Below are 25,907 nucleotides of genomic sequence, written 5' to 3'. Positions count from 1 at the left end.
AAATCAGATTTATTTGTTTACATAATTTAATGAAATGTTAAAAATACATTTTCAACGAAATAAAGTTTAATATTTATAATTCGTAATAAAATAACATTTAATATCGATAAAACAAATATTTATAATAAATTCATTAGCAGTAGCGTTTTAAAAATACTACCTAAATACAGCGATGTTATAGTTGTCGTAAACGTTCTCGATATCCATAGTTTCGAAAAAATAAACTTTTTCTATGTTACGATATCTTTTCTTCGTTTCAAAAATAAGATCTTGCAAATAATAAATATGAGACAATACATTTCAGGCACTACACAAAATAGATTCATATAGGAATACTTGGCGTGTTCGTTAGAAGAACTATAGTTTTTGATCGAATTTATAAGATGGAACACGTAGTAAATCGAAAGTATTGGAATAAAATTTTATACGCGATTGATTGCTCGATCGTAATTTCAATCTTGAATACTTGCTCTAGCAGTTTTATTTTGATCCTAAAATCTAAAATTTTTCATTATACGGTAATAAACAAAATAATTTGTTCACAGGCAAGGCGAGTGGTAAATACGATCGAGTTATGGTTTTTTGAGGTATCAAAGGTATGTCATTATAAAATGAAATTAACATTTCATACTATTTTCTATTTCTATGTTATTATTATATATTCAGTGGTTATGCAAATGCATGGGTTTGGAATGTTTCGTTGGCGAAACTATAAGAAAAAAAAAATGTATCACCAAATTTGTATAGATTAATTCTTCTACCTGTACGTATATTTCTTATCATACAGAAGTCAAATAAAATTGTACCGGAAAATAAGTACAAATATATCACGCATAGTCAATGATCGGTATGGTTTGTACGTTTTGGATAACGTCTTTTTCGTTTGTTAGATACGTCACACGTCAAGCTTAAAATTGAATTATTCGCAAAGCTATGCCATATCCATTATGGAAAACTTCTATATCTTACATGCACATGCATTCATTTTCTCGTACTTGTGAAAAATTTCTTGGTGAAAATAAAAAGCTAGAATATTACATTACTAGATGGTAGCAATACAATAGTACTTCGTGTATCTTATTATTACAAGAATCCTTCGCCGATTTAAAATTCAATCGTTTCATTTCATTTTATTTACAAGTCCTCCTACGCTCACGTACTGCCAATTCGCCTGTTAAAAGTAATCGTAACATTAGACGTGATCTAACGTTACATTAATCCGTGACGCGAATCAACTCACCCCTATACCGGTGACCCAACCAGTTCCAGCTGGGTTTTCGTTGGTAATACCAATTCTGCGACAAAGTATTCCAGCCCCCGAAACTGCCCATACTTGACCTTGTTCCCTAGCAACGGCAACGTGTCGAAAACCTTGCTTCGCATTTATAACGGACATATCTAAAACAAACAAGGATGGATTACGTACTGATTACGAGTTAAGGTATTTTACGATAGAACGAGACTCAGAATGGACAGAACAAAGCATGCAGCCAAAACATAATCAAAACATTTCGCAAGCTTACAGTAAATTCATAATGAATTTTACTGGAAAACTCGTATGAAATAGAACGTGTACTGTCTACGGCGGAATCATAGTCTCCCAAAATATACCTATGTAACAGGGGTCAAAGAGTGTATCTAAATTAATAGACGCGTTGTCTATATCAGCGTTTCCCAACGCAGAGCTTTTGAAGGGCATTCTGCAGAGTTTTCCAAGAAACACAGCCTTTCGGGGTTTCATCTTACATTTCTCTGGAATTTTTTCAGAAAGGAATTAAAACTGATGTATCTCTACGAAAATAACCAACACCGCAAAAACTATACGAATCGTTCGCTACGTTCAGTCATTATCTAACTACGAACAAAAAGACTAGTGCAGAGTTTAATCGAGCTGCTAATACGGTTAGCGAAATACTTCACCAGAATTAAAGCGACGTACTACATTAGAGGAAGTTACTAAAATTATTACATAATACCAGAGTTGGACGTTATTCGAACACGTTTCTATTCGAATAAATTCTATTTTGAATAACATTTAAATGCAACGTTTATTCGTCGTTCAAAATAAAATTTGCCCAACCCTGCCGAGTACTGGAAGACAAAGATGAGCAAACTTCTATTGGAATAAATATTTAAATTCTATAATTTAAAGGAATGTTTATTCTATGAGTAAAGAATAAAGAAATTATGTTTTATCAGTTACTTTGCTCATCTCTGCTACAAAGTTGGGAAACGCTGGTTCGTATAACGGTAAATTTAAAAAGTACCTATATGAATGGGATCATTCGGCATCGCGGGAAGCGTCTGCCAATGTGTTCCTTCTGGAAAAATGTTCATTTGCACTTCGCGGCGAACAGACAGTCTACCTGTTGTATCCAACGCCCACACTACATCTTTCCCCACGGAAATTTGTTTTAAATGAGCACCTGCCGGTGGTTCAACATTTTGCCACTGCACACCTGTCAAATTAAATGACGACGTATGGGAGTTAATTAAACGAATTTGATGGCTGTGGAGACTTAACGTTACCCAATTACAACCTATAACGTTATTGTATTTGTACCTGCAGGTTTTGAAGGTGTGATCCCTAGCCTCCAGTAAGAGGAACCATTTTTCCCTACAGCCCAAACTTGGCCTCCTGGACCACACGAAATACCTATTAAGGCTTGATCACTCGGTATATGTTCCCATGAAACTCCCTAAAAATAAACATCGTATAAATTCATAGTGTGGTTTAAACAGAAATTTAAGTCAGTGATATTAGTAAAATTGTCTACTTATACCACTGGACAGGATTCCGAAACGCCTCTCCTAAATAAAGCTTCACCGTTAGTAGCTACCGCCCATATGTAAACTTGAGCATCCGTACCAGGTTTTCCAGTTGCCTAACAGAAGCAACATCGCAAAATTATTTACTTGTGTTTGTTATTAGAAATGTAACGACGGATCGTTTCGTACATATAAAGAGACATCGATCAATTTTGTATTTCCTAATTCTTGCCATGGACCACTGGTCGTTAATTGACACCTTCGAAACCATCTTCTTCTTCTAACATAATCGGTGAACTGTTTTTTCCCATGATATTGAGAAGGGAAGTCAGTGGCGTACTGCCAGCCATCCCTATCGACACCCCCGGGTGTATGAAAGTCGACTATCCAGTCTGATACCTGTTTGAAAACATAAACTTATTTGCTGTGCATTTATTGCGCGGTAAACAAATATTTGTAACGCCTCTTCGGTACAATATGAACTCACCCAATGCCAGTGCATCGATAGCAGCTTTGTATGTTCTCGAGTACGTTTCTGACGTCCGCTCGCATCGCTCCACATGTAGCGATCCGTTGGAAGACCATGAGACGTGTATCCAGTTAACGGATTCCAACGCTGATTTTCGTAAACGTAATAATTATGAGTATCGACCATAGTGTTTATTCCCGTATTGCTATCTAATCCTGTAAATGTCGACGTATAACATTACTACCGTTACGCAATGCTACGAAAGTCTCGGTTACATTACCTTTTAAAAATAAGCCACCCCAGCCACCAGTATACACCCACGCGGTACTGTCATATCCTATACCCCATGTCACACCAACGGAACAGGTTTCAACTTTTTTCAAATGGCCGCCAATTTGTCTCCAAAACATCGTAATCGGATCGATGATTACCTATCATATAAAGTAGTACCGTTTTATAATTTCTTTTTACTCTACGCGGACGATACTAATCATTATATCGCAATCGAAATTATTACGTACAGACAGGGATTTATAAAGTATACTGCACAATGTCATCAATCCCTTGATTCGTAAATGAGTAATACTCTGCGGTAATATTCTATGACTGTAAAAAGTAAATTCGCTATCGTCGATAAAAATTCTATATCCCCGTTCTTCGCAAATGATCTCTAACGTGAAATTGCCAGATTTCAACGGACTGTTTCCGTTTCTTTCCTCGTCGCCCCACTGTCCGCTGTGATATGTATTCCGTACGATTATATTTTCTCTGAGTCTCGGATTGAAGTGTAACGCTACATCGTGGCTATCCACCACGGATTTTTGTTTCAGAGATGTTGTCGTATAACAGACGAGATTAAATGTTAACCTAATGAAAAATTAGAACAGAAACTTAACTGCCGTTTATCTTGATTCGAATCATCGTTCCTCACCTGTCGGCGTCATCGTGAATACAAATAGTAATTTTCAGGGAACTACCATAACCGAAACCATTTTGTAATATACATTCGAAAGGCAATTCTTTTCCCGCAACGTCTAATTCTTGTACGTATGTGTCGTTAACGATTTGATTTTCCTATAACGAATTCACAAAAAATGAATGCTAATCTCTATCGCGTAATATATTTCACGTAGTAACTTACTTCCACAGCTGCAGGGTCGTAAACATACACGTCTCCTAATGCTGTAGTAGTCCAAATCGAATTGGGACCCGGTCTTCCATACACATTATTCATTTGACAAGAAACTAACGATGAGAAAGAAATTTTAGAATTTATATTATGTAAATTATGCATAATTATATGTACCTGAAGTTAAATGCGTTAACCAATCTTCCATTTCAGTATCGCTAGAAAACTGCAATCTAAGAACTTTAGAACGAGATAATCGAGGAGTATGAATTGCTATCCGTGGATTACCAGGTTCGCTACAGCATACTACACACGTGATCTCGGATATAGGAAATTGAACCTACAACAAATTTATGTTAGGCAGCTAAAAACGTACTTGATACATTAGCGTAACGCTTACTTCTTCGCCAACTTACAATTGTCGTTACTTTATGAGAGTTCAAAATAGTTACTGTTCCACAATCTAGGGACCCGCTGTCGCTGCTTATCCAATCTAATTCAATTACGCAATCTTCATACGAACTGCTACCTTTAACTTTACATTTCGCATCGCCAGTTTTTACCCAAGATGATCTGCAATAGGTTATTACAAATATATAATTATTGTTCCAATGTACGTAATCAAAGTAATCAAGACCTCACTTTTCGACAACTTTTTCATATATTGTCGCATCAAATTGTACTTTGTGTAATCTTCTTTTCAGTTCTTCTAAAATTTGTATCCTCCATGACTCTGCTATATCTCCGTGATTCGTGCCATTCGTATCCGCGATCCTTATAAATTTCGAATAGGCACGTTAATAGTTGTACATTTTATTGTAGGATAATTTCGTTATTTACGGTATTCGATATACCATTTTGGAGGGTTGGATGGATCAAGGAAACACGCTCCAGCTTCTACTTTATACCAGGAAGCATCGCATTCGGCCCAGTACATCGCACCCGAGCTTTCGTCTTCCCCATAGACTCCAGAATCACTGGTTAAGTCAGGATCGAATATACTTCCATCCGTCTCTGGATGAGCTTCTACGCCTACCATAGAGCCAACCGAGTGAACGGGACTCCAAGCAGCTGGATTGATCTATATTATTGAAATTTTAAACTTCAATTTCGGCGAGGAAAGATTATTAATCTAAAAATAGTTATAATTGAACTTTCTATTAACCTTCACAGTACTGCCCATCCCTTTCCCAGAGACTACTATAGATTCACCTGTTTTGGTCAACGATTCGTTCGATATGGTTATATTCGCAACGCTAGCTTCGGTCAGATCACCCATATCTAATGAATTTGTAGACCTATAATCGTTTATAAAATATTTTTTAAAACAAGTTCAAAAATAATTTCTGTTAACTATTTATATGTTTACCTCTTTTTGCCATCGTTCAGGTACATGTCCTGGAAGGATGTTTGGTGTGGAGTTTTACCTGTAGCACCATCGTTTGTCCGTTGCCATAATTTTAAAGATGTTGGCGTTGGCGCTGAATGAGATTGTTCTTCCCATTCTCTGATTAACGTTGTACCATCGCTGGTACTATGCGGCCGATTCTAGAATAATTATTTTATTATCGAAGAGAAATCAACGCGTTAGAATATGTTTTATAAGAACACATTTTTATTAGATAGATACCAATGATCCCCAACTCTGATGTCTTTGTTGTTGAGGAGTACCGCACATACTATGTCTATTGGTCGACGATAAACTGGCGTTACTACTTGCTCTGCTAAGCTGCAGAGGAGCGTTTATTACCCTCCACTTTTTACCAGTTAATTCCGATCGTGTAATACCGGTACGATAATACAAACACCTATCTTCCTGACCAATAGCCCAAACCTAACAGAATAGTAAACGTGTAAACAGATATAAAAAGTTTACTTATACGCTTTTCATAATAAATAAAATTACTTGATCGTTTGAAGCAACAGATACTAGCGACATTTTGCTTAACATTTCTACCCATCCAGTCCCAATAGCCACCTGTTCACAAACTCCACTCATATCACCTCTAATACCTTTCCGAAACCATACTCCCCCATCCTGTGTTATAGCCCATACGGCATCCGTGCCAACGCTAACTTGTACCAATTTCAAATCTTTTTGCGGAGGGTCGATCTCTGACCAGTCCTCTCCTATAAAATAGAATTGTACTTATTCGTGTCGACAATTTATAATGATAATTTTGCGATCGTACAAAAGTTATATACCCATTGGATTCTCTCTAGTAACACCTGTACGCACCAGTGCTTTACCGTCCATCAATACGGCCCATACGAGACCAGTCATTCCAACACTGATTTGACATACCTCGTAACCAGTGGCTAATTTTATAGCACTCCATCTTTGTCCTTCAGGACAAGTTGTACTAGTTCCAACACGGAACATTACCTATACATTATAATCATTGTTAATTAAGCAATTTACTTCCTTTTAAACCAAGGGTTACGGTAAATTAAGATAAAAACTATAGTTATTGCAGTAACCAGAACTATATTACAACATTATTTTTTTTGTATCTCATTTGACTCTTCTCGATTTATTAAAATGCTTCAAAAGAATTTTTTTAAAAGTTATACCCTCCCATGAGCGGTTACTGCCCAGACTACTAGGCATCCAGGATTACCTCCAGGTATTTGATTTCCACCCACAGATATGTCAATAAATGGTTCCTGAAAATATATCGCAACGTTCGATAACTTAACAATGTAAAAAAAATTAAACACTTTTTCCCAGTGTTAGCGAAATCCGTCAGACTAAAACTTTTACCTTAGTTGGATCTTTATGAAGCGGTGCAATAGCACACCATGAATTCATGGCGCTGTATCGTCTATATCGAACCCATTTTCGTCGTCTAACACAGGACTTCCACTGTTTTTTTGTGGAATATGTAGCTGGAAAATCAACTGCGTATGTCCATCCCTACCAAAATATCAGATTCTCTGTGATCATTACGCTTTGTTTCGATGTTGACAACTGACAACAAATCTACGTATAAACAGAAAGTTATAAGAAACACAACAACAAAGAGAAAAATTCTAACAATGTAACTCAAAATAATCTCATGATCTCAGAGTAAACAAAAATCATAGAAAACATCTCTGAAACAATCCATTACACATATACAGATAACTTAAATTAATTCTAAACAAAATCTTTAACCGCATTTACATCATGGTCTAACGGTTGGCCATCTAACGTAGTTTCTATCAGCCAGTCACCTTCCCATTGCCAAGCCATAGATGGTAATTTTACTTTATCTCGACTACGGTCAGCCGTACCATCTTGATTAGAGAAGTTATACCTATCTGTAGGTAATAACCTTCCACTAAATCCATCTAAAGGAAGCCATCTCTGTAAACATTACTCACAATTATCAAGTGTACATAATATGTACTAAGATAATAATTAAAATAATTATAATCAACACACTTCATTTTCATAGATTTCTTCTTTAATTCTTATAGGTACATCTAAACCATGTACATGTACATAGACTTGACGATCACCACCTATGGCCCACATGTAATGTGGTACAGCTGATAACTGCTTAAACTCAAGACCTAGGTACATGAACTCTCGCCACATGTTCCCAGATGTTGATAATCCAAACACGCGTCCTTCATTATTTATAGCATACAAGTATGAACTTGGCATTTCAATAGTTTACCAAAAGGATGTTTTGATTCACCTGCAAAACAATGTTTGGATAATATGATGCTCTTAATACAAACCAACAAAATTTTTAACTAGCTACTATGGAATATTTTAGTTATTATTTACATACTATCACACCTTGCTTAATTTCTAGAACACTTGTCTACCTTTCTAATTGTTGTAGCTAGTTTCCTAGTCTGTGATCATTTGAAGAGCTACGTTATACTTTGAGATGACTCATGATAGCTGTAGTGTCAAATTACAATAGCAATACCAATTCAGCGAAAACGTGAGTTGAAATTATATGATTGCAAGATATTTTCTGAGATTTATCACCACGAGGAATAAGCTCTTGAAATTCCATATTGTCCTACCTTATCCAGGATAAATGGGTTATCTATTTTAAACTCATTAAATGACTTCTTATTATAAAATAACAAAATTGGAGTGCTTGTCAATAAATTATATACAAGGTTTAATTAAATTTGTACATTCACGATTACAGTAGCAATGAATCTGTGATAACAATAATCTATAGTGTGATGACTCACGTCACGATGATAAAAAGAACTATGTGCTTAGGAAGTATGAAAAACATAAATATAAGTACCTCCTTCTTTTTTTCTTAGAAACAACAAATTATCTTCTCTGTGAAGTGGGTAATATTAGATAATAATCATACTCCTCCCTGTATAGACGTGACAAAATCACACGATCGCGAAAAGGTGATTATAGTTATGTCAAAATTTTGTTAAATTTCACATCGTTAATGTCACACATCGTATAATAGGAACTATATTAAAACACGACGAATAATTTTAAGAGAAAAATTTCGGATTATAAACTCTTAACATCGAAGAACATGCTTTCAGAACGAGATACAGAGAACTGTCATTTACTACTACCACCATCTGTCACCATTTGCCACTGTCTGTTGCTCACTGTTGCTCACTGTTGCTCACTCACTGTCTATACATACAGGGTGTCCCAAAAATGTTGTAACGCCTTGAAAGGGTTGGTTCGGGAGGTGATTTGAAACAACTTTTTCCTTAGCGAAAATGTTGTCCGAGGCTTCGTTGAGGAGATATTAACGGAAAACACTAACCAATCAGAGCGCGAGTATGCCGGTGAAACGTAGGCTACGCGCTAGGCGGCTGCGCTCATACGCTACCGCGGCTGCTCCATCGGCATACTCGCGCTCTGATTGGCCAGTGTTTTCCGTTAATATCTCCTCAACGAAGCCTCGGACATTTTCGCTAAGGAAAAAGTTGTTTCAAATCACCTCCCGAATCACCTCTTTCAAGGTGTTACAACATTTTTGGAATATCCTGTATATTTAATACAAGTTTCTAATATTTTAAAGAATTTCCCTCAAAAATTTCAAATCTCCCGCGTCTTAAAATAGATATATCTTCTGAAATGAGATAGCGTCCATGGTAGTCCATGGCGTGTAGCACGTGGAATTGCGTGGAATTAGTAGACCGTAATTTTTAGGTTAATCGTAACGGAATTATCGAATACATTTTATTTACTCAACTTTATTTATATCGTACAATATAAATCTTCGTAGATTTAATACGAAATATCACGGAAATGGTCGTGTTTACTTGTAACAATTGCGGTGAAACGTTACAAAAGCCAAAAGTAGCAAAACACTATGAATTTCAGTGTCGCACCGCGCCTTTTTTAACATGCGTCGACTGTTTCAAAGATTTTCGGTAAATATTAATTAATATCAAATAAATGTAATTTATTCGTATGCTTACGATTGTCTTATACATTATTTATTACTTTAAGAGGAGAGGAATATATAGCTCACACAAAATGTATAACAGAGGCTCAACGATACGGAGGAAAAGATTATGTTCCAAAAGCAGGAACAAATAAGGGCGAACGAAAACAACAAGAATGGATCAATATTGTAAATAATATACTGAATAGCAAGGTAAATTTGTCGAATGCGGAACGAAGTTTTTTAAATACGTTGTCGAAATACGAGAATATTCCACGAAAGAAAGGGAAGTTTTTAAACTTTGTAAAGAATGCTTTGGGTCACAAAACAAATCCAGAAGTAGTTGAAAAAGTTTGGAATATAATGGAAACTGCTTATAAAAACAATTTACAAACTACACCAGAAAAGCAGGAACAGGAAAATGGTAAGTATAATTTGTTAAAAACAAAATGGGTCGTTATAATGTGCTTTACATTTGATATGTAAATAGGGAAAATAGATCGTAAGGCAGATGATGAAAAAGATATAATTGAAAATCAGGAAAATAGTGTTATTGAAAACCAAAATAATGAAAACATATGCAAAGAAAATCAAACTGAAGGTGAACAAAATGGAATTAATGAATCTCATACCACTGATAATGGTACAGCTAATAATGTTAGTAAAAAGAAAAAATCAAAGAAGAGAATGTTATCTGAAACAGTGGAGGAAAAAATTGTAGAACCTATTTCCAATAAGAAAAGTGAAAGTGAATTAGTCAAAGAACAGCTGGAAGAATCGATTCCTAAAAAGAAAAGTAAAAGTACTGTACTCTCTGAGTCATCAAATAATCAATGTAATAATACCACAGAAAAGTCAACCTTTGATTGGAAAAGTGCCATCTTGGATGTGGTTCGAAGTAAGGGAGAAATTTCACTAAAAAGATTACAAAAAAAAGTCATTTCGCGATACATGAATTTTTGTTCGAATACAGTGACAAATGAAAAAGCATCCACCAAATTTAATAAAAAATTAAAGAAAATATCAGAAATAGTCATTTCTGATGAGAAAGTGAAACTAGTATAGAAGATATAAATTATTTTGACTTAATTTTTCATAGAAAATGTAATAAAAATCATTGACTATTGTTAATAGTATTACTGAATTTAGTTACTTCAACAAGAAATAAGGACAATCTTTCATTGTGCACAGAAGTGAAGTAAAATTTACTTTAAGAAAAATTTATTTTTTTTTTGTCTCTTTTGGTAAAAAGGATTGATAAAAATTTAACAATATCATAGAGTATAAAATTAAGAATGTGTTGATAACAACAAACAGTATAATGGTAATTGTCTACAGTATAAAATTGTTGTACAGAACACATTTACTGAGGAACATTCAATTAAAAACAAAAACTTCGTATAAGGATTCGTAAATAAAAGTTTTAAATTATTCGCATGAATTATTTTCTGATATCAAATTTTTACAACATGGAAGATTTGTTTAGTATCCTTACAGGAAGAATTTCGAAGCTTATCATTACATTTGAGGACATATTTTATATTAGATATTTGAAAATTTATCTAAATACCAAGCATGATTACTCATAGTAGATAGAAGACCCTGTGTAAGTACTTTGGAATCATTGGGGCCGAAACCTATAATTTGCTGGTCGAACAATTGCGTAACCATACCCCCAAGAGCGGTAAGGATCGCGGTTCCTGCACAGATATCCCACTTTTTTATGGCTGTCATGTGAACGTATGCAGATACATTACCGCTTGCAACTTCTAAAAATTTGTAGCCTAAATGTATGGGACATAAAGAAATATAGAGCAATGGTGACAAAATAGTAGGTAAACTATAAAGTTAATAAGTAGTATTACCAGCACCAGCTGCAGAAACAATCTCGATACCTTTACCAAATGCAATTTTGCTAACATTGTGAACTTGGCCAGCATGCGATTGCGATACAATCAAAATCGGTGGTTTGTCATCTTCCAACTGTTTTCAAAAATATTAGTTAACATATCTATTCGTATAATTTATTAGTCGCGTTACCTTTGGTAGTACTTGTAAATTTCGTGATATTCCATGATTGGTCCACGTCCAAAACAAACTGGAGTTTTGTTTTGTTTCAAATGGCTTATATACAACACCTATTATAGGCTTTCCTTTAAAAGCAACACAGACCATTGTTGTAACGTATTGCAACAAATTTTCTGAATTAAAAATTGATTAATAAGTAACAGATAACTGTTTATGTAATTTGTATTACATATTCCAAGTTTGCAATGTATACCTGTAAATTCTTTAGTTGCATCAAGGGGATCGATCCAAATTGTAATGTCATTTGTATTCACAATTTCGTCCTTAATATTATAATCGATTAAATTATTAATAGAGTCTTTTACATCTGACACAGTAACTTTATCACAATCTTTTGATGTTTCCTCTGATATTACTGTTACACCAGGAAATGCCTCTACCAAAGAATGGTACATAGCACAGTGCGATCTGTAATCTGCTTCTGTGACTGGATCATTCACACCTGTTAAGTTTAATCGCACAAAATTTGTACCAAAAATAAAGTTTCTAAGCTGCATTATGAGCTTTAACGCATGATATATTACAAATGCAGTATGTATGTACATTTAAATGAAAAAGGAACGCCTTCTTACCTTCCTTTGTTTCACCTTTGCTCTCTATCTCAAATTTGACTTGATCGTGTACCGCTATTACTTCGGAACCGCCAAGTTCGGCTGCTTTTATAGCAGCAGCAAGAAGTAACTTTAACGAGACATTTTTGTCACGTACATTTGTGTACAGGTTTCGATTTGTATACAAGTAAAATACACTCAACAACATCACGATTCCGCAGCAAACTGTTCTTCTCATACGTACACTCATTCTGATATGCATCGTGAAACGCTACTCTACGTTGTTTTCGATTGTACTTGTACCTTTGACTTTAGTTTACAATGTTTACATGTTGAAACATTTTAATTGTTTGACAGGCGGCCATTTTTAATTTATTTGAATTTTCCAACGATATTGGACTCTCCCGCTATATACTGACTTCGAATTTGAGAAACATTCGTCGCTTTTAATTTTGTCAATTTTAATAACTCTTTCGTATATTTCTCGTGTATCGACAAGCACAACATAAAACCATTTTCAAAATGACTTATTTTAAATATCGTGACATACAATTATTCTCTTTTTTCGAGTGCATTTCCGGACAAATTGTTGGATGGTTAGGTAAGCTCTGTAAGTTAGGTTAGTTGATGTCATGTACCATGTAACTAACCTAACATACTTAAATCATAATAGAAATTCAACGTAACGCACGTAATCCGTTACTTTCGTATGATTTTTATTTCAATTCGTTAAATTTACGAACGAAGTAGCAAATTGTAATCTTTTATCAAACTTTCTAATTATTTGTTTATATCTTTTTGTAAATGGGTTTAAGTTCCTGACAATGCGATTAAAAATAAATCTGTCATTTTATTGTTTTTTTTTTTACCATGGTTCTATAAAAGAACAAATTTTATTGATCAATAATACAGGTCAATGATATTAATGACATTGCGTGTGTCCCAATTCATACAATAGTTAAACAATGAAATGTATTTGAAACTAAATATCATACATTTAGATCATGTATACTTATATTTATACTTAATTTGGATTGCACACCATGAGATCCATTCAAAATAACTGCTTACGTTTTATTTAAAATAATGTTAAATAAGTGAGGGTAACAAATGAGATAACATTGGTGTATTTTTGGTGTTACGCTATTAATAGTGATTACTGCAATATATTAATCTGATATAATTTTACAGCGCACTTCCTACATTGATAATAAAATGCTTTCATTGTGTACTAGCATATTGTGTGCACCTTTTTTTCTTCGGCATTCGCGTTTTGTAATTTATGCTTTTCCTATTCAACTGTGGGATAATATATATCATTCTTAATAACATTATAATAATTTATAACTGGATAACTCACGCATTTTACATTGCCTTTTTATTGTAATAATAAGTACTATGCTGCCGTTGCTTTTTTTTTGTTTTCTAACTTATGCACCTAATTTGTTTAATACGTGATAAAGTTACTTCAGCAATTTCATCTATGAAATTTTGATAGTTATTTTAAGACACAAAAAATGTCATTCCAATTGGTCCAGCAATAACTGCACATCGACAAGTTGTTAACGATTTTAGCAGTTGCTGTTACACACTGTCATCTGTTCAAATATAAAAGAAAATCATACATAATTCTAGCTTTTAGATAATCATTTGTTAAATAATTGAAAAATGTGCATGATGCTTACCATGATACCACCACTTTGTTTTCTTTGGGTTTTTGTTACATGTTTTCACATAAAATGCATTATCAGGTGGCCTTTTCTGTAATGATAATTTTGATTAATCGAAACGTCGTTGAAAGGTACGATAATATTTCTCTTACCTTTTCCTTACAACTGCTTAACATTGATACGATACTTAAACAAACACTTTGCACACTCAGAGCTGGAGACCAATCGTCGGTCAGAATAGATAGACAGATATGACCATTACTATAAACATGTGGATGAATCGGTATATTTCCACCTATGAAAGTAACTTCTGGCGAATCAAACGGATATTTAGAACTAAATTTGAATTGCAGCTGAAACCGTTCTCCTTCGTACAAGGTACCCTTTGCACCCTCCATATGAATGATCCATTGTGTTAAATTTTGTCCAGCAAGATCTCCATCCACGCGTACACCCGGTGGAGGTTCACGTATTAAGGACATTAACTCCTTCTGTAATCGCCGCTGAAATAATATTTACACACGTCAGAATCCTAAAACAACATGTAAGTAGAATAATTTTAATGCGGCGGTTGGTAATAAATTGTTTTAACTGTATTTAATGTACTACAAAAGATATTTAAACCTCTATTAATTCACATACATAATGCATTTACGTAAACGGATTATCGTGATCGTAACATCGCTAGCCGACGGTAAAAATAAAGATCGGTATAGACAGACAACAACGTATTTACAAAGAAATATTGTATTAATTTTAGAAATGTTAAATATAGTCCGCAATATTTCACTCGAATCTTTGTTAACAAATAAATTCCTGTCACAGAATCGAGCAACTCGGAATACTTTTTACACAGATAAAGGATAGCGCGTCTTATTTGACGTGAAACGTCATCCAAATTTGGACGAATAACACGCGAAGTGAATTACGTTTCGTTGATGCACAATGTGACATTACGGAATTATTATAGAATACTTTGAACGTTCGATTCTTAGTTTCAACATTTTATTGAATTATAATAAGAAGACACACGTAGATTCACGTCCAATAGAGTGGCTTTGATATTAACTTACCTTCGACGGGGACATTGCCGCCATTGTCGTTATGTCGCTCTCCATTGAAAAACATAACCGCTGTTCATTGCGATTTACATGGATTACTCGTTTTGTTCGTTCTTCGATTCAAGAACGTAAAACTGTTGAATTTGCAGCGTTTTGCATTTTTTTCCCCTAAATTTCGTACCGTCCCGTCTAGCGTAAAAAAGTGTGGCCGCACAACAGTCGCGAGTCGTCGTAGTGGGGACTACGTAAATCAGTTAAACTTGACAGCCGTGCCCACGAACTGGGGCGAGTATTCAATATACGATTGTTACCCCCTTGCGATCAGTGGACACTCATAGTTCGTCTATTTCTGCCGTTTAAGGGGAAAATCACCGGCTACCCCTTAGACCAGGGTTCGACACGCTTGCTCCATGGCGCAAGTCAGAGCACTTCCCCCACTTTCGTACTAGTGCCTTCCACCACTGCTCCTGGAGCTAACTGCGACAGCTGCATGAAAAGAAAGAGAGACAGAGCGAGGGGGGGGGGGGGGGCAATCGCTCGGGGCGCCAGATTTTTGGGGGTATCGTAGTCCGGTGTAGATCAGTAAAGCTGCTATATATTGTAGTTTAACAATTTTTACAATCTAGCTACAGGTTCATCGTTTGATATTATTACCTTATCTTCTTTTCTTAAAAATTTTAAGCCTCTGGAGGGGCGCCACGATAATCTTACCCGGGGCGCCAATATTGCCGAAACCGGCCCTGGCACCACTATCCATCCTCCTCTTGTCGACAAGACTCTGACTCTGTTTCTCTTCACGAAGCTATCGCAGTCAGAGACTCACGAGCGGTGGGGATAAGGCGCTAGTACGAAAGTGGAGGAAGTCATTCTGGTTTGCACCATGAAGTCACCGTGTCGAACCCTGCTCTAGCACGCAATTCGGTTTCGCGCCAAAAGACACTTGACAGAAGGAAAATATTTACAAGAAGGATTTAATTGAACTAAACGTAGCACGAGCTGTCAAATGAATCCTTATATGTAATGTCTTTTGACAAAAGACGAGAAAGTTAACCATTTGTCCCAACACGGTAAGACAGTTACGAATGAACGTCGATAGACTGCTAAAGAACTTCCGAAACATCTAATACAAGGATTAAGAATTGTAAATATTTCAGGTTTCGTGTGCATAGATTCGTACCAAAAAGAAGAGGTTCTAGTTCGTACTAGTAACTTTCCCCTTATTGCTAACAGCACAATTACAAGGTACTCGCGTTATTGTTGTCCAGCATTTTGTATACATAAATAGTGTACCGAAAAATGAAAAAAGAAAGTAACCTATCGTTTATGAGGATCAAAGAAAGGCGTGAAACCTGGTACATTTTGGAGGCGGTGTTTTAAATAGATTTCGACGACCTTTGTCATTACCTAATACGATCTTCGATATCTACAGGAAGCAACTTTGAACATTATTGTGCCAGATATAACGAATATAAGAAAACTTATAAGTGTCCAACTAAAAATAAATTAAGGTCACCTTTATAATTTGAAAGTTAATTAATTTATCAAGGTTAACATTTCAACAACCGTCTTCCGCGTACAAAAGGTAGCGAGACTTTTCCTCCCTTTTCCTCTTCGATTTTTTTTCTTACAGCATTCTTTACCAACACGACGTTGGATACCGATAAAATGAACACTGTATTCTTTGTTTTGATTATCGATGCGATTGAACGAACAAAAGGCACGCATTTATCGATCGAATCCATTATTCTCGTCTAAACGAGCGATTTTATTAGGAATACATTTAGTAAATACACATATTTCCAAATAAATCGCATAAATTTACCAACAAAATATTACACCCAAGGTGAAACGATCACCTTATTGCTCTTAATTTTAATTTTATCGCAATTTCAAAAACGTCGATTTGTACCGGTCATTTTTACTTTCTGTTTCTATATATGCATAACTATCCATAACCATGCACAAGACGTTTTGGAAGTAATCGGTGACGTTAGAATTACGACCTGTGCTTAAAGTCATTTTACATAAAATAATTACAACAACTTGTTCTTTTTCAAACAATTTTTCCTTACTTATAATGTTACTTGTCAAAAGTGATGTAAAAATTGTGTAAATATTTAGGTGATTATATTTACGTAAGAAAGTATATAAACTTGAATAATGGATGATTACTGCTGTTACCTTTCATTTATGTTGCATAATCTTCATAATACTTATTGCTATGAAATGTAGCTGCTTGTTCAAAAGCTCTTTTCTTTTTCTAGTGTCAATGTGACCGAATAATAAACTATTCATGACTTCAGCAGAACATTTTATTAGTTTAATCACAGTGGCAAGTGCTAAAAAATTAGCTACCGCACTTGTCCTTTGTTTTATTCTGTATCATGGATTCATGCATCTTATTTATGGTAATTATTATTTAACATTTCTCTTATAATTAACATTCTTTTGTATCATTAGTAATGCAAAGTGTGCAGCCTATGTATAGATTAATATGAATCATTTTTTTAGGCAGCGATTCTTGTAAATGGTTATTGACCGAAGGAAGATACAAAGGAGACAAAGAATGGCAGCCCTATGGTTGTATGATGCATTATTATACCCAAACGTAAGAGTTTAATTTCTACATTATCTATAATATCTTATAAAGAATAATATATTCAATATGATTTTTTGATATAGAGATAGCCGCAGATGTTTGAGGTATCTAGCTTTCATGGGCCACCATAACCATTTTGTATTTATCGGAGATGCTAGAATCAGGCAGTTGTATAAATTTTTTATATCGCAATTTATAGTCGATGGGAAAGCATCTGATTTAACAGATTTACCTCAAAATTCTGATTTAAATTTCAATGATGCCCAGCTAAGGTTAAATGTACAGTTTTTGTGGAGACCTCGATTGGATAATTTTATGATTGAGAATCTAAGGGCTTGGATGGTAACTCATACATACATTTCAAATACTAACGCTTGTAACAGTTTTTGAGTGAAAACTGAGTGGAATTAACGACTGTTATTTTTTAGAAAAGCGATGCACCTAGCTTGATTATTGCAGGCAGCGCGGTATCGTCAGTTCTCGCGAATAATAGTAGCGACACTCAACTGTATTCCGAATATAGTATGGGCTTAGCGAGACTCGTGCAACCAGTGGATTTCTTGGCTAGTAAAAATACACGATTTTTATGGGTACTTCAGGACCCGGTATTAAAAGAAAGGCTACCTGCTCAGTTAGCAGGCATAGATAATAGACAGATCAACTTATGTAATAAAGCAGCAGTCAAGGTAAACTTCGTTTTATGCATACTAGGGCAATTGTTTTAGGAATAGATAAATTATTTATATATTGATATACAGATACTGTCCCATAGCGAAGCTCATTTATGGGAAAGTAGTAAACTCGTCGGTACCGGAGTCTTAGAACAAAGTCCAGACGGATACTTAGCTAGTCCTTTGTCTTTGCGTCACAAAGTTCAAATATTGTTAAACACTTACTGTAACGATCACATGAATTTCGATGATGGGAGCTGTTGCAGTTATCCAGAACCAGCAACCACGTTACAGCTACTAAGTTTGTCTGGTCTTGCTCTGTGGTAATTATTTACAAATAATTCCAGGTTGGATGGATCACTTTTTGCAGTCAATTCACTTTTGTAATTCATTTCAGTATTATAACTGGCGGTGGAATGTGGTTGTATAGAAAGTTTTGTCAATATCGAAGTGAAATATCTTATTCACGCGTCACCACCGTCGAAGCGGAAGATGCCGAAGAAGCGAATACTTCTGAAGTTGTACAGGTTGAACAACCCGAAGTACAAGATTTTTATACATTAATGACAACGTTAGCTCTTTTATCTATTATTTTAGCTTACTTTTATTTATGCGACAGGTACGTTTACATTGTTTTCTTTAAATTAATATTATTAATAATCACTGTATTACGATTTCATGCTGTATTTAGAACAAATTTCTTCATGAAGGAGAATAAATACTATAGCGAGTTCAGTTTTTGGTTACCACTTGGATATATATTGGCTCTTGGATTATTTTTTACCGAAGATAGAGAAAGAGGACCAAGAACTCTAAACCGAGAACAAACAGATGAATGGAGAGGGCTAATGCAAGCAGTAGTATTAATATACCACGTTACTGGAGCTAAAAACGTCTTACCTATCTATATGTACTTAAGATTAATTAACTCTGCTTATTTATTCCTTTCTGGATATGGGCATTTTTGTTATTTCTGGCAAACTGGTGATGTTTCTCTAGTTAGGTTTGCCAGGGTATGTATTAAACAAAAAATTTTCATTCTCAAATGTAATTTTACAATATTATTTATTCGTTATTTTTCAGGTAATGTTCAGATTAAATTTTTTAACAGTCTCTTTATGCCTCTGTATGAACAGACCATACCAATTTTATCATTTCGTTCCACTGGTCTCATTCTGGTTTCTGGTCATCTATTTTTTAGCATGGCTACCGCCAAGAATATATTCTGGTAGTTTAACAGAATATGGACCAAGAGCTTTACTCTATCTGGCTTTGAAACTTTTAGGTCTTGTGTCGATGATTACCATATTATACATGTCGGAGGTATTACTTTATAACTTATTTATATTATAACGCTCGCATTGTAACAAAAACATGCATTGTATGGTCATGTAATAGGTTTTCTTTGAAAAAGTGTTCGTAACGAGACCTTGGAAAGCGTTATTCGTCACAACCGACGATGACATACGCGAATGGTGGTCACGTTGGAGGGTGGACAGATACAGCGTGGCTTGGGGTGTAACTTTTGGAGCTGGTCTAGTAGCTTTACAGAGGATAGATCACATTCCAGGAACTGCGTTATCCTCTGTTTTGGCATTAATTTCCCTGACGGCTTATACTACTTTCACGATACTATGCCATTCGGTATCAGAATGCGAAGAAATTCATTCATACGTGGCTTTTATACCGGTAATGATCTACAAATTTCATTGTAGATATCCTTTTTAGATATTAAGTACGATTAATTTTTTTCACTACAGATTATAGGATATATCGCGCTCAGAAATGCATCGTTAGCATTGCGTGGTAAACATTCAGCTCTTTTGGCTGGTTTGGGTCGAATCAGTTTGGAAACTCTAGTCGCGCAGGGTCACATTTGGTTGGCAGCGGATTCACATGGTGTGTTAGTGTTACTACCAAGATTTCCAGTATTAAATCTTTTAGTCACATCATTTATCTTCATCTGCGCAAGTCACGAAGTAAGTGTTCAAACGCAACATGTGTATAATAAATTACTTTTTATTGGTACAATTGTAACGTCGCAATCGTTTGTTTACTTCGTCAGATACATAGGTTAACTCAAATTCTGGCACCGTACGCAGTACCAAATGATTGGAGATTGGTGGCTCGTAACTTATTGCTATTTATTGCGGTCCTCGTCCCTATAGGTATTCACGATGGCATGTTTTGAACGAAAAATTTACAGGGAGAACATTCTTTGCATAAGTCTGTACATATAATAGATACATAAGTTTGTAAAATTTCTCCATGAAAGTTTTCTAAAACGACAAATATAACAAAAAAAAACAACGTACGTATTAAGTTCTTTTTTGTTATTAATTTTTACAAGGAAAATAAATAATTTTACAGAAGTTTACTTTAATTATATTTGTACATGTTCATGTATTCTTTCTATACAATTTACAATATTGTAAAATTTGTATAAGATCACTTGATTTGAGAGTATGTTTTATTCTAATCAGCAGAAATTATTACTTCTTATTTATTTATTTATTTAAATAAATTATATTTCTATAGTCAAATAGAATTTGTCAAAGTTTAGCATTTTTTTGATTGCATTTTGGATTATCGTGTTTCACTTGACTAGTGTAAACATCATAACCAAGGGATATAGTGTTATCATAAAGAACTCTGTACCTAGTTGGCAGAAAATAAAAATTAAAAATTTGTGCTGGTGGCCAGACAATCCATTCCGCTATATATAATTTATGTGCTTTGTTAATAATTTCAGTTTTTAGTTCGGACCAATTACTTTTTTCTAAGATACCTAATGTTACAAAAAACATTGTTATACAAAGCGGAGAACAAACTAATTGATCTATAACAACTTTTTTTAAAACAAGGCTAATCGTACGACCTGGATACTTGGCATCCAAATATTTATACCAATAATGACATACTACACCAACAGACATACCAGACAGAGCCATATTCCTAGTTCTATTTAAACTCCACTTATCCCATTCATGCTACAATAAAGATCATAACAAAAATTATAATCTAAGAAATTGAAACACATAATTATTCTGACTGTATACCTTCAATATTTCATAGTGCTGTTCTAGAATATCTCCTGCAGCAGAAAGAGAAATGGATATCGCTACGTTCGTATAAAGTAAATATTTAGGTGAAAATAATTGTTTTTTAATGGTGCTTATTTTATTCAAAGTTAAGCCCATATTCCTAGTGATATTCATAATCTGAAAAAAAGATGCTGTGATTCAATATAATATAAAGATTAAATAACATTTGTAAATAATGTAGATCTTATAACCTATAAAATGTTAGTATAATAGATAACATATGATTTATATAGATATAACGGATTTAGGTCGATTGTTTTAATACTGATAAACTTACGTGTCGTAAAAAGCATATCACTATTAAATATTATCAAAAAATGTTAATATTTTGAGTACATGAGGTTTCGTCAGATTTACAAAGATTTTGTAAAATTTCAAAATTTCTAACTAAACAGCAATGTTATTATACTATTATTAGATTATTATAGATGTATTTAGCTCAAAACTATTTTTGAAGGCTAAGTAGAAAGCCAATTTATACTTGATCCTATAATATGAAATTGTATAAAACATCTTGAAATCTAAAATACCATCACGTGTACAACTATATTTTAAAAGGTGTGTGGCAATAATTACGGAACATGATAGCATTAAATATACAGATATCTTAATCGAAGTATGTAAGTAACGTAGATTACATATCTTCTTCCATACAAACTAATCTTTATCTACGATTACAATTATAAAATGAACGTAATTACAAAACTCTAACTTGGCGCCAAAAGATATATGAAATCAATGTGAAGCCCTGTTTACAAATTGCGAAATACGAGTACAAGGAAAATAGCCGCCACTACTCGGATCGCTCACCATAGCGCTCAGTAAGGTCCGCTCACCATTAGTAAGTCTAGTAACTTCTAGTTATATGAATCATGATCAGTAATGGATGCAGATAATGCACCCATTGTTTACCAATGATCTCTGTACATATTACTTCAATTACACACTAATTTACGTCGATATAAAAAATTCGATGTTTGAAATAATGTCGCGCTTATGCTGTAAATGTAAACAGGACATGAAATTTAAATCGCACCCATTGTTTACTGTTGAGGCAGCACTGTTTCTGTAACTTGGCGCTGTTTAGCGCCCAAACTGATAAAAACGGCGGGCTTTTGTGCAGAAGTTGCGTTGATCATCGTTGATAGGACTCGATAAGGATCGCCACGGCGATCGGAGGTCCATAGATAGAGAATCGAAATTTTGAAAACTTTAACGGATTTCTGTGGCACACATATATATATATCCGTATATAAAGAACATGTCTCAGCCGTCAGTAACGGCGTATTTCAATACGCGCAAACGACAAGCAACTGACGATTTACGAGGTAAGGCGAAGGTATTGCTTCTCGAACGGGATCACTCTAAATTATTGAATAGTCAAAATCGGAATCCGATAAATAAGGATAGTTCCGAGTCGTCGGGAACCTTGACTCCAATTCAGGAAGAAGAAACAATGGGAACTAGTCCTAAAATCATTTTGGTCTCAGGGAAGGAATCGGTGGATAGTCGTGCTGTACATTCGAATCCAGCTGTTCGCAACATTCAATTTGATTCTCCTAAAACAAACGCTCAAAAAACGGCTAGGAACAATGCCAGAGTTCGTGCTACACGAACACGAAAGCTGTCTGGACAAGAGGGACAGACAGATATTCGGGATAGCTTTCACAAAATTTCAGAAGATGAAACCAAAGTAGTTTTTGAGAAGAAAGGTGCTTTGAGTCCCAAAAAGAAAGCTCCAAGTACACCGAAAAAGAGTGCATCTACCGAAAATTCGTCCTCAAATATTATGAATGATCAGTCTGTAGTCAATTGCACTACTCCAAAAAAAGGTTCAACTATGAATAGGTTGATGAAAGAAGAGCTGTCGTTAAATGAAATTAAAAATAAAATCAACAAGTCATCTCGTCTTAATGAACTGAGAGAACGAATTGCACGCTTCAGAAATTGTGAAGAGAAATTGGAGAAATTGCAGAAACAAAAGGATGTCAAGAAGCCACAGATTCAGAAGTTTGAGAAAATTGAACTTGAAATACCACTTAGGTAAGATACTTATAATAAAAAAGCAATTTTTGTTAGTACTCATGCCATTTGTAATATTTCTCTTACTTTTTGTAGTCCAACAAAAGCTTATAAATCGCCAAGCAAAAAGATATTGACTCCTATAAAGGATAAAGAATTATTGACAGCCAGTCCTCAAAGGAGAATTTTATTTGAACCTAAGGAAAAAACTCCAAGTCCAGCAAAGGGCAGCCCAACTAAAGCACCAGCTTATCAACAGTATTTATCTCTGGTTGAAAGTGGCACTGCTACTCTGCCATTGCCATATAAGTATAGGTTCTTGGCAGAAGCGTTTAGATGCATAGATACGGTACTACATTATATAAAAAATTATTCTGTATATAATTTTCTTACTGTGAATATTTTATAATTTCTCACATAATACTTCAATGATTTCAAAGGTTTCTGCAATGCTCTTTAATCGCAAAGAAGTAATAACTTTCAAGAAGTTAAAACCTGCAGTTCAAGAATTACTGCGTAAAAATTTCACGTTAGAACATGTAGCACAAATCAAAACTATTTACCCAGATGCATACGCTTATCACCAAGAGAAGCATCGAACGTTTGGTTCTACATCTAAACAGAATATATATGAGCTAGTTTTCACACCCATTGTCGAAGAGAAAGATGGAAGAAATACACCAGATGCGGATAATGTTTTGAAAACTGCATCCGAAGTTAGTATGGGCCCGCGAGTATTGCTAGATAGACGAAGGAAGTTTTACAACACATTGCTTGGTAATAATGTTGTCTCATAATAAACCCTAATCATTGAAAACTTTTTTTTGATAATCTATAATCATAGTTTTCTTTTTACTACAGATATGGTTAAAGATGAACATGAGAAATTCTTACTCAGTTTAGAAACGCCGATGCGTGTACCAAAAGAAAAAATTGTACGTTGGCATCCTGAGTTCGACGTTGAAAGTTGTAAACCGATCGAATCAGCCGATTTGCCACAACCACCCGATGTAGAAAAACTTACAACTGCAAAAGATGTTCTTGGTAAGAGTTGTCTTATAAATTTGTTAATACTTTCTAGCTATTTTTGTATTAACAATAAACTGACCTTTTCAGACAAAGCAAAATCAATGTTCAATTGTGGTACACGCATGGAGAAAGCTTTACAGAGATTGGCTGATGCGAAATTAACTTCAAAGTCTCATTCTCCAGAGAAGAACGATAAAGATAATTCAACTCAAACCGAAGATGGTATGCGAAAAGTGAATATTACTATCGTCGATACTCCGCCAGATACGCCAAATACGCAAAACAGTTATCTTAATATGGCATTGAAAGGAATCCCTAAGTCTCTACTTGAAAAGGTAAATATTTTCATAAAAAATCACGCGCAGTACTTATTTTCTTGTTTATGTCCCATTTTTTAATATATCGCTTTTAGGTTCGAGCTAAACAGGCTGCTAGAGCATTGGAAGCAATGACCCGCACACCAAACGCTGATAAAGAGGCTTCGATGTATTCAAGGCTACCGGAGTTAGCCAAGATTCTACGTAATATTTTTGTAGCCGAAAAAAAGGGAGTTCTTACGATGGAATTTGTGATTGAAAAACTGGAGAACTCGTTTAAAACAAAATTAACTCCCAATGAATTAGAAGAGCTTATACGTTTGCTATGTAAATTACTACCTATGTGGACTAGTATACATAATGTACGGAAAGTAGATTATTTGAAATTGCAAAAAGAAGTCGATCTTGGAAAAGTTGTCAGAAGATTAGAAATAATGGCTAATGACAAAGTAAAATAGTAACGAAATAGACTACAGAACGACTGATCCTTTTGATCAGTTCATGATTTAGTATTTACGTAATTCAATCGCAATGATACAATTTTGTCACGTTTTGCACTGCATTTATTATAATCAGTTATATTATCGTACACTTCGGGTGAACCTTTTTTAATAAACTCATTCGATTGTGGTGCAGGGGTGGGATGCAAATGTAGATTTAGTTTCTTTTCTTATATAGACAACATTTAATGAAATATACAACATTTGATACGCATCGTAATTGTAAGTATAATGAATTTAAGACATATCTCAGTCTCCATGTTAATTCATAATATTACAAGTACTTCGTATTATGCGACGATAATACAGTCATTTATGAATACGCAAGAAACGTATACAGCTTTTTTCTTTCATTATAAAATTATATGAAATTGTATATGGGTTACATTTAACGCGTATTCAAAAATAATGAAAAAATATACAAATATATGTCCATCGCTGTTTGATATAATCAAAAAGTCAGTAGTAGCCCATCTCCATATTACCCTCAACCTTATCGCTTAGCAATTACCTCCGCCACTTATCGACACTATGTAATAATCGA

General features: G+C 34.6%; 7 protein-coding genes across 19 annotated transcripts; 3 read left to right on the top strand and 4 right to left on the bottom strand.

Annotated features, from left to right (window-relative positions):
* Nucleotides 1-95: 95 nt before the first annotated feature.
* LOC128895130 (tectonin beta-propeller repeat-containing protein) lies at nt 96-9,109 on the bottom strand. Of its 5 annotated transcripts, none has more exons than XM_054157410.1 (26): nt 8,630-9,109; nt 7,795-8,053; nt 7,534-7,716; nt 7,132-7,284; nt 6,942-7,034; nt 6,573-6,753; nt 6,274-6,497; nt 5,998-6,201; nt 5,737-5,915; nt 5,533-5,665; nt 5,222-5,448; nt 5,010-5,141; nt 4,784-4,940; nt 4,545-4,707; nt 4,380-4,483; nt 4,170-4,312; nt 3,760-4,105; nt 3,519-3,669; nt 3,257-3,453; nt 2,959-3,168; nt 2,784-2,885; nt 2,564-2,699; nt 2,268-2,459; nt 1,612-1,752; nt 1,241-1,398; nt 96-1,171 (listed from the first exon to the last, which is right to left on the bottom strand). In XM_054157410.1, the coding sequence occupies exons 2-26, from the start codon at nt 8,017-8,019 to the stop codon at nt 1,121-1,123; spliced, it is 4,185 nt and encodes a 1,394-aa protein (XP_054013385.1). In that variant the 5' UTR covers nt 8,020-8,053; nt 8,630-9,109; the 3' UTR covers nt 96-1,120. The 5 variants fall into 5 exon arrangements, with proteins under 5 accessions (XP_054013385.1, XP_054013387.1, XP_054013386.1 ...); XM_054157412.1 differs by lacking the exon at nt 8,630-9,109 and adding an exon at nt 8,394-8,416; XM_054157411.1 differs by lacking the exon at nt 8,630-9,109 and adding an exon at nt 8,187-8,204.
* Nucleotides 9,110-9,443: 334 nt separating this feature from the next.
* Nucleotides 9,444-11,184, top strand: LOC128895143 (cell growth-regulating nucleolar protein). Its single transcript, XM_054157449.1, has 3 exons — nt 9,444-9,737; nt 9,817-10,175; nt 10,242-11,184. Exons 1-3 carry the CDS (start codon nt 9,613-9,615, stop codon nt 10,814-10,816), a joined length of 1,059 nt encoding a protein of 352 aa, XP_054013424.1. The 5' UTR covers nt 9,444-9,612; the 3' UTR covers nt 10,817-11,184.
* On the bottom strand, nt 11,036-13,196 carry LOC128895144 (putative inositol monophosphatase 3). 2 transcript variants are annotated; one of them, XM_054157450.1, is made up of 5 exons: nt 12,412-13,196; nt 12,033-12,281; nt 11,792-11,952; nt 11,617-11,734; nt 11,036-11,535 (listed from the first exon to the last, which is right to left on the bottom strand). In XM_054157450.1, exons 1-5 carry the CDS (start codon nt 12,650-12,652, stop codon nt 11,294-11,296), a joined length of 1,011 nt encoding a protein of 336 aa, XP_054013425.1. In that variant the 5' UTR covers nt 12,653-13,196; the 3' UTR covers nt 11,036-11,293. The 2 variants fall into 2 exon arrangements, with proteins under 2 accessions (XP_054013425.1, XP_054013426.1); XM_054157451.1 differs by having other exon boundaries at nt 11,647-11,734.
* Nucleotides 13,197-13,439: 243 nt separating this feature from the next.
* LOC128895151 (ubiquitin-conjugating enzyme E2 W) lies at nt 13,440-15,369 on the bottom strand. The gene is made up of 4 exons (XM_054157472.1): nt 15,134-15,369; nt 14,213-14,563; nt 14,076-14,151; nt 13,440-13,988 (listed from the first exon to the last, which is right to left on the bottom strand). The coding sequence occupies exons 1-4, from the start codon at nt 15,176-15,178 to the stop codon at nt 13,975-13,977; spliced, it is 486 nt and encodes a 161-aa protein (XP_054013447.1). The 5' UTR covers nt 15,179-15,369; the 3' UTR covers nt 13,440-13,974.
* LOC128895134 (N-acetylneuraminate 9-O-acetyltransferase) lies at nt 14,586-20,779 on the top strand. 7 transcript variants are annotated; one of them, XM_054157424.1, is made up of 13 exons: nt 15,671-16,188; nt 16,276-16,473; nt 16,551-16,703; nt 17,386-17,529; nt 17,633-17,729; nt 17,804-18,062; nt 18,149-18,406; nt 18,479-18,714; nt 18,789-19,404; nt 19,475-19,714; nt 19,790-20,080; nt 20,152-20,370; nt 20,457-20,779. In XM_054157424.1, exons 4-13 carry the CDS (start codon nt 17,415-17,417, stop codon nt 20,580-20,582), a joined length of 2,457 nt encoding a protein of 818 aa, XP_054013399.1. In that variant the 5' UTR covers nt 15,671-16,188; nt 16,276-16,473; nt 16,551-16,703; nt 17,386-17,414; the 3' UTR covers nt 20,583-20,779. The 7 variants fall into 7 exon arrangements, with proteins under 7 accessions (XP_054013404.1, XP_054013399.1, XP_054013405.1 ...); XM_054157430.1 differs by having other exon boundaries at nt 16,276-16,703; nt 18,789-19,010; nt 19,083-19,404; XM_054157423.1 differs by having other exon boundaries at nt 16,276-16,703.
* A 151-nt stretch (nt 20,780-20,930) lies between these two features.
* On the bottom strand, nt 20,931-22,198 carry LOC128895149 (mpv17-like protein 2). The gene is made up of 3 exons (XM_054157470.1): nt 21,773-22,198; nt 21,451-21,612; nt 20,931-21,381 (listed from the first exon to the last, which is right to left on the bottom strand). Exons 2-3 carry the CDS (start codon nt 21,607-21,609, stop codon nt 20,944-20,946), a joined length of 597 nt encoding a protein of 198 aa, XP_054013445.1. The 5' UTR covers nt 21,610-21,612; nt 21,773-22,198; the 3' UTR covers nt 20,931-20,943.
* Nucleotides 22,199-22,401: 203 nt separating this feature from the next.
* LOC128895135 (DNA replication factor Cdt1) lies at nt 22,402-25,798 on the top strand. 2 transcript variants are annotated; one of them, XM_054157432.1, is made up of 7 exons: nt 22,402-22,823; nt 22,986-23,538; nt 23,614-23,866; nt 23,958-24,294; nt 24,379-24,561; nt 24,634-24,881; nt 24,959-25,798. In XM_054157432.1, exons 1-7 carry the CDS (start codon nt 22,757-22,759, stop codon nt 25,319-25,321), a joined length of 2,004 nt encoding a protein of 667 aa, XP_054013407.1. In that variant the 5' UTR covers nt 22,402-22,756; the 3' UTR covers nt 25,322-25,798. The 2 variants fall into 2 exon arrangements, with proteins under 2 accessions (XP_054013407.1, XP_054013406.1); XM_054157431.1 differs by having other exon boundaries at nt 22,402-23,538.
* Nucleotides 25,799-25,907: the final 109 nt, after the last annotated feature.

This window comes from Hylaeus anthracinus, unplaced genomic scaffold, assembly GCF_026225885.1.
Source record: "Hylaeus anthracinus isolate JK02 unplaced genomic scaffold, UHH_iyHylAnth1.0_haploid 4, whole genome shotgun sequence".
In the NCBI taxonomy this organism is placed as follows: Eukaryota; Metazoa; Arthropoda; class Insecta; order Hymenoptera; family Colletidae; genus Hylaeus; species Hylaeus anthracinus.
Note: the sequence above shows the minus strand (reverse complement) of the source record. Positions and strands in the feature narration are given on the sequence as shown.

Excerpts from the sequence above, each read along its gene's own strand:
- LOC128895134 (XM_054157429.1), top strand. The coding sequence starts at position 17,415 with ATGACTTCAGCAGAACATTTTATTAGTTTAATCACAGTGGCAAGTGCT. Across the intron at positions 18,715-18,788 it reads TTGTCTGGTCTTGCTCTGTG|TATTATAACTGGCGGTGGAA; the intron begins GTAATTATTTAC and ends AATTCATTTCAG. Across the intron at positions 19,715-19,789 it reads CCATATTATACATGTCGGAG|GTTTTCTTTGAAAAAGTGTT; the intron begins GTATTACTTTAT and ends GTCATGTAATAG.
- LOC128895149 (XM_054157470.1), bottom strand. The coding sequence starts at position 21,609 with ATGAATATCACTAGGAATATGGGCTTAACTTTGAATAAAATAAGCACC. Across the intron at positions 21,382-21,450 it reads AGCACTATGAAATATTGAAG|CATGAATGGGATAAGTGGAG; the intron begins GTATACAGTCAG and ends TCTTTATTGTAG.
- LOC128895144 (XM_054157450.1), bottom strand. The coding sequence starts at position 12,652 with ATGCATATCAGAATGAGTGTACGTATGAGAAGAACAGTTTGCTGCGGA. Across the intron at positions 12,282-12,411 it reads CAAAGGTGAAACAAAGGAAG|GTGTGAATGATCCAGTCACA; the intron begins GTAAGAAGGCGT and ends TAAACTTAACAG. Across the intron at positions 11,536-11,616 it reads TGTTTCTGCAGCTGGTGCTG|GCTACAAATTTTTAGAAGTT; the intron begins GTAATACTACTT and ends CCATACATTTAG.
- LOC128895143 (XM_054157449.1), top strand. The coding sequence starts at position 9,613 with ATGGTCGTGTTTACTTGTAACAATTGCGGTGAAACGTTACAAAAGCCA. Across the intron at positions 9,738-9,816 it reads GACTGTTTCAAAGATTTTCG|AGGAGAGGAATATATAGCTC; the intron begins GTAAATATTAAT and ends TATTACTTTAAG. Across the intron at positions 10,176-10,241 it reads AAAGCAGGAACAGGAAAATG|GGAAAATAGATCGTAAGGCA; the intron begins GTAAGTATAATT and ends ATATGTAAATAG.
- LOC128895135 (XM_054157431.1), top strand. The coding sequence starts at position 22,757 with ATGTCTCAGCCGTCAGTAACGGCGTATTTCAATACGCGCAAACGACAA. Across the intron at positions 24,295-24,378 it reads GTTTTACAACACATTGCTTG|ATATGGTTAAAGATGAACAT; the intron begins GTAATAATGTTG and ends TTTTTACTACAG. Across the intron at positions 24,562-24,633 it reads AACTGCAAAAGATGTTCTTG|ACAAAGCAAAATCAATGTTC; the intron begins GTAAGAGTTGTC and ends TGACCTTTTCAG.
- LOC128895151 (XM_054157472.1), bottom strand. The coding sequence starts at position 15,178 with ATGGAGAGCGACATAACGACAATGGCGGCAATGTCCCCGTCGAAG. Across the intron at positions 14,564-15,133 it reads CGGCAATGTCCCCGTCGAAG|CGGCGATTACAGAAGGAGTT; the intron begins GTAAGTTAATAT and ends ATATTATTTCAG. Across the intron at positions 14,152-14,212 it reads TAAGCAGTTGTAAGGAAAAG|AAAAGGCCACCTGATAATGC; the intron begins GTAAGAGAAATA and ends TTATCATTACAG.
- LOC128895130 (XM_054157410.1), bottom strand. The coding sequence starts at position 8,019 with ATGCCAAGTTCATACTTGTATGCTATAAATAATGAAGGACGCGTGTTT. Across the intron at positions 7,285-7,533 it reads GCCAACCGTTAGACCATGAT|GGATGGACATACGCAGTTGA; the intron begins GTAAATGCGGTT and ends ATATTTTGGTAG. Across the intron at positions 2,700-2,783 it reads TTTCGGAATCCTGTCCAGTG|GGAGTTTCATGGGAACATAT; the intron begins GTATAAGTAGAC and ends GTTTATTTTTAG.